At 44.4% G+C, this 5,797-nt stretch overlaps 1 protein-coding gene across 1 annotated transcript in view; it reads left to right on the top strand.

Annotated features, from left to right (window-relative positions):
- The window catches only part of DHX35 (DEAH (Asp-Glu-Ala-His) box polypeptide 35), a gene marked incomplete at its 5' end in the record, with an annotated part of 28,505 nt that extends 23,125 nt beyond the window's left edge, over positions 1 to 5,380 (top strand). The window contains 2 exons of the mRNA XM_008939565.1: positions 2,299 to 2,410; positions 5,072 to 5,380. Of these exons, the coding sequence (XP_008937813.1) occupies positions 2,299 to 2,410; positions 5,072 to 5,116 (157 nt within the window). The remainder of the gene's footprint in view (positions 1 to 2,298; positions 2,411 to 5,071) is intronic.
- Between the last annotated feature and the right edge of the window lie 417 nt (positions 5,381 to 5,797).

Genomic DNA, 5,797 nt, shown 5'->3' with positions numbered 1-5,797 from the left:
AAAGAGAGTGATGTTTAACTGTCAGATAAACCTGCCAAAGTTGGAAGGCAAAGTCAGGTGGCTCTTTTTTAGCAGGTTGCTTTTCAAAAGGTCTTTGTACCTAGATAGAACTAGGATTAATTTTTTTATTAAGCCTACTAAGTAGCTGTCCTGTCAAAAAGATGCTCCAGTAATTGCAAGTGGCTTGCTAGAAGAGGGTATACTTATGATGCAGAAGGTTTGAGACATTCTGGGTGTCTAGCAGATTGAGGAGGGCAGCAGTTGTACTCTGAGGAGCTGTTACAGTTCCATTTGTGCCTCAAAGGGGCTCAGGTAACAGTTAGAAATGTGTTTCTAATCACCAGGTCACCCTGATCAACCTGAAGTATTTGGACTTTTGTCCTTCTTTGCCTGTTGCTGAGCCTTTGAAGGATAAACTTGGCCAGTGTAATATGTTGTCTCTGAATTTGGGCTCCTCCAGCTGTTGTGTAGGGTTTGCAGAAAGGGAACTAACTGGCACTTAGCCACCCATCTACAGTGGCTCACAAGATGAAAATGAATCCAGCTCACTTGTTCTTAGCTGTACCAATTCTTCAGGGCTGAGTTTTGCTGAGTGTGGCTAAGGTAATTTTTGGCCCTGAGACCACCCTGATTTGCTGCTGTTTTGCCAGGCTTTTTAACCTCCTGTCACTCCTGTTAAAAACAAACCACAATTGGTTTGAAATAGTAAAAAGAATACTTTGCAGATATACTTCTGACATTTAGCTTAGAATAGATAGCATCCTGAAAGAGGTTGGGTTATGGGAGAGTGACAGACAGCAGGAAGAATAAATTGAGAAGAAATTAATCTGGAAAAAAAAGTCCTAGTGATGGGAGAGGTCTGGGAGAATTCTGTGCACACACCTCCTGCAGCACTCAGGTTTTAGATGATGAGCCCTCAACGTGGAACTTCCATCCCAGCCTTGGGCACTTCCAGAGCTATGGAGAAGCAGAACTGTGGGCAGCTAGCTGAAAGTCTTAACTGGCAAAATAATCTTAATTTATTCAGGCTGCTCTTTGCTTCCCAGCCCGTTTGCTGTTGGTGGCAGCAGTATTGCTGGAGCTTTGGGGGCTTAAATCTTCTGGGGCCCTGTGTTGCAGAACAGGCACAGAGCTGTCTTCCAAGGCTGTGTGGTGTTGCCACCACCAGCCTGAAGACACTGCTGGCTCATGGCATCCTACAAGGCAGGAGCTGAGTTTACTCATAACCCCAGTTTCAGTGCTGGTGCTGCCTGGGCACCCAGCTGATATTGAGGGCTTCAATGCTCTGTCTGTTACAGGTCAATATAAAACATGTTCTCATGCTGGCTCATGGCATCCTACAAGGCAGGAGCTGAGTTTACTCATAACCCCAGTTTCAGTGCTGGTGCTGCCTGAGCACCCAGCTGATATTGAGGGCTTCAGTGCTCTGTTACAGGTCAATATAAAATGTGTTCTCATTCTTCTTGGCTTTCCTCAGACATCTCTTTAGTTGTGTTAGTTGATATGTCTGCATTTGGCAGACAAGAGAATTTTGGACTCTCCTTTGCTTTTGAGAGCAAAACACCAATTAGTGAGAGGCCACAAACCTTGTGGGTTTGCAGCTCTGCTGTGTCTAGGAGGCAGATAAGGACTTGTGGCTCTGGTGACTAACCCTTCAGCGTGTGGGTTTGGGCTTCCTTGGTAAAAATGGGTTTCCCTCTTGAAGGATGGCTTCAGAAATAGCTTACCTGTGCTGGCAACCTGCTCGTGCTGGCAGCAGGGGCTGAGTCCACGTGGGTGGCTGCTTCTAGATCTCTTACCAGGAGACGTTCTGGGGGTGGTTCAGGCTGATTTCTTCCTCTAATCCTTATCTTGCTTGTCTGCAGACAGGCACCAGGGATGGTCGTGCTGGGGTTTGTGCCCTGCTTGTTATGGGTCCAGGGCTTTGGTGCCTTTGACATCCTTCCTGCAGATATCACAGGGTAACTAATGCTCTCGCTTCCAAAGCACCAGCTACGAGTCCCCTTTGGTTCCATTATAAAGAAACATGATTTCTTTTATACCTTGCATCCATCCATCCTGGTAGTATGTGAAGGTGTTTTTTAATGGCAATCTAAAGGTTGTAATAAAGTAGAGCCCTAAACAACCAGAGGGACAGAGGTCAGAGGCTGTGTGATAGTGTAGAGACTCTCTTGTCACTCTGTGAATACTGCCTCTGGCAGCCTGGCTGTGGCATTGCCTGAGCCTGCTGGCAATCCCCTCCCTCCCTCATTGCTTTATAGCAAACAGTTCTTTAAAAAATACTTTTCTTTCTTCTAGGGTAGTCTACAACGAAGTCATACAGACTGCAAAATACTACATGAGGGATGTGACTGCTGTGGAATCTGCTTGGCTCTTGGAACTGGCACCTCATTTCTACCAGCAAGGAACGGTACGGAACCGGCGTAAGCGCGAACGGTACCCCTGCTGTGCTAGCAGCTCTTGTGTCTGCCCTCTGTGAGCCTTTAGGCTTTCTTGTCTGCTTAATGGGACAAAAATGGCTTTGGTTTTGTTCATGGTAGTAGTTTTAATATAAAAAAGGTAGATAAAATGCATGAGAGCTTTTTCCCTCTTAGCCAGCTAACAGACACGATCTCAAAGCTATAAATCGTGTATCACTCTGGTAAATGAAGCCTCCAACCCTTCTGCATTTGAATATAGGCACTTGGTAGCACTTCTGAGCAGTGGTCTTATTTTCCACAATAATTTTAGAGGACTCTTTGCATACGTTTGTGCAAATCTTGAGCTTTTTTTTTAAGCATTAATTACATTTACTGAAAAAATCAGCTCTGATCTGTTCGAACTTGAAATGGCAAAGAGCAGCTGCTCCTTGGGCAAGCCTTTATTGCAGAGTCTGTTGTGTGGATACATCCCTTTTCTTTACAAGCAGCTTTTAATAGTTGTTGCCATCCTTTATCAGCTCAGTCCTGTGTGAATCTGTCCATCTAGACTTATTTACTGGTCATTCTGAGAACTGGATTGGTATCAAACATGATCTAAATGTTAGTGATGCTGGAGCTGTGTACACATTACGTGTAAATACTCTACAGGCAAGATTGCCAAATTGATCTCCTGTGTGAGTTTCCCATGGGAGATTAATAACTACTCAGCTTGAGATTCTAAACGAGTGAAAGATTTCCCAAATACCAAATGAAAAAAAGCACTTGCCTGTCAGACCTGTGCAAAGCAAGAGATCTGCTTGTGCATATGAGCAGCTGGGTTAGAAAAATGGCTGTTTCTCATTTATACATCTCCTACACTACTTGATCTCCCTGAGAATCTGGTGATTTTCTTTTGCTTCTTAGGGTTTTGGGGAAAAAAAACAAAACAAAACCACCCCTAAAACCACCCCACCAACACCAGTGTAGTGCTTGGAGCACCTGGGGATGTGCCTCTGTGGGTACAGTGTACAGCAGCACTGACATCCATCCATGTCATTGACCTGAGGGGGGTTGTTTGGGTGTTTTTTTTCCAATACTGAGCTCAGATAATTCATCTCAGTTATCCAGACACTGAGAGTCCTTAAATTCACTTACTAAGCAGCTGAATATTTTCTGGATTCTTTATAACACATTTGACAGAGGCAGTAATGACCCCTGCAGGGTTCACCTCTGAGCCTTCAGCTGCTTTTAGACGTGCTGCAAGCGTGGTGTAAAAGGATGACCCAATGTTCCAGTGGTATCAAATCTGCTCCTGGAATAATGAGTCCTTTTGACTCACATATTTACATGTTGTAACATCCCATACACCACACAGCATCCCATTATGATATGACCTGTCCATGGGGCTCAGTTTTGGGGTGAGGTTTTCCTTTAGGTAGATGTGACTCAATGGCATGTTCAGGCAAAGCTTGAGGGGTGTGTTGTAAGTGAAGAAGGCTTGAATAGCACTGCCTACCTGACTAAGAGAAGGTGTTTTTCAGGGCAGTGCTACTACTTTTGTAGATATTTGATGAAATTACATCAGAACCTAATTTTTGACATCCTTTTGGTTTGATAGAGATGAACTCAGCTGGCAGCAGGACCTAAGCATTTTAGCATCCTAAAATAAATGGAAGTGCTGGTTTGGAGGAAGAGCCTCTTTTTCCAGTTTAGTCAGTTATCCTTATCAGCTAAAAGACTTCAATGTCTTTATAAAATGTTTAAAAATGAGAAATACACCTGTTGTGTGAAGCTTTGAATGACACATATAAAGTTTGAACAAGCAAGCCATTGCAGGACACAAATTTATGCTGCTTTATAAACTCAGACCCTTTCTCTACTGAAGGATGTGTCTGCTGCTTTATAAACTCAGACCCTTTCTGTACTGAAGGATACATCTTTGTGCTAATAAGAGATTCTTGAAACATGACAATTTTTATTCCTGTATCACATTCAAAACAAATCACAACTGAATAGGATTCTCTGTGGAAAGGTTCTCTTCTGCAGCTGATCATGGTCTCACTCAGTTATGCCTCATTCCAAATGTTGCAGAACTTCCTTCACGTTTCCAGCCCATGTTTTTGTAGATCTTTAAGAGCACAGAGGTTCCAAGGTCCAATGCAACTTGCACTTGGTGTACATCCTCCTGATGTGTTGGTGGGAGCACACAGGATCATAGAATCACTCTGGTTGGAAAGGGCTTTCAGGATCATCATGTCCAACCTTCATCCCAGCATCTCCCTAACCACTAGACCATGGCCTCAAGTGCTGCATCTACTCCTTTGTTAAACCCCTCCAGGGATGGTGACTCCACCACCTCCCTGGGCAGCCACCTCCCTTTCTGGGCATTTTTACACACTGGCAACTTGCTCCTAGTGGGAAATTTTTCCTGCATGAAGTACAGAAGTACTAGAAGATATTTTATACCAAAACAGAATATGACTTTGGGATACACATGTCCTTTTGATTGCATAGCTTTCTTTTAGCTAGACCAGTGAGAAGCAGAGCTTGGGAAGGGTGGTGTTTGGTGATTGTATAAGAACTGATTTAATTTCAGGTCAAGGACTGAAAGCATTCTAGATTTTTCTAGTTGTGTCTATGCTAAGCAGTTTTTTTCTTCTCTTTCCTTGCAGCATCTTTCCTTGAAAGCAAAAAGGGCTAAAGTAGATGACCACTGATCTGTGACATCCCTTAAGTCTTGTGACATCCCATGAAGAACCTACCAGTGACTTCAAGCTGGCTACAGTCCATTCAGCAGTCACTTCATTAGCAATCTGATCTTACATCAACTTAAATGTTTCAATGCCTGCCAGGATCTCTAGGGGTTTATGCATGACCAGTAAGTTGTAAACCTATGTAGAGCTTGCATTGTGGCCATCTTATTCTTGGCCTACTTGACCACTGTCATTAATCTGGGCATGTTGCTCCTTTTAAATAGTTAGAAAAACAGTTGAAACAGTAAGAGGACATACAGGACCACAAAAAAAAAAAAGCCCTGAGACCTTCAAGAAGGAAACTGCTTTCCTGGTGTGGTGTGGCTGCCTTAGGAGAGTGGGGAATAGGGTACCCTGCCTCCTGTTACCTAGAGCACTGTGACTACGACTGGCCAAACTGAGCCTGGCTCCTGGCAGCAGGAGCTCAGGCAATGAACTAGCCCTTGAGATGCCAGGGGCTGCCATGGCAACATGGGCTTCACCTTGGACCATCCCAAACTGGTGCAGCTTGTGCTCCTCAGCAGCTAAAGTCTCCTGCCTGAGGTCGAGCTGCCCCTGGCTCCTGATGCTGTGACAGTCCTGGAGGCAGCACTGGCTGAAATGTTTCTGTACAGGGTTGCTGGTTGGGGAGGGGGAGGAAGAGTA

This window comes from Merops nubicus, unplaced genomic scaffold (assembly GCF_000691845.1).
Source record: "Merops nubicus isolate BGI_N331 unplaced genomic scaffold, ASM69184v1 scaffold6394, whole genome shotgun sequence".
NCBI lineage: Eukaryota > Metazoa > Chordata > Aves > Coraciiformes > Meropidae > Merops > Merops nubicus.
Note: the sequence above shows the minus strand (reverse complement) of the source record. Positions and strands in the feature narration are given on the sequence as shown.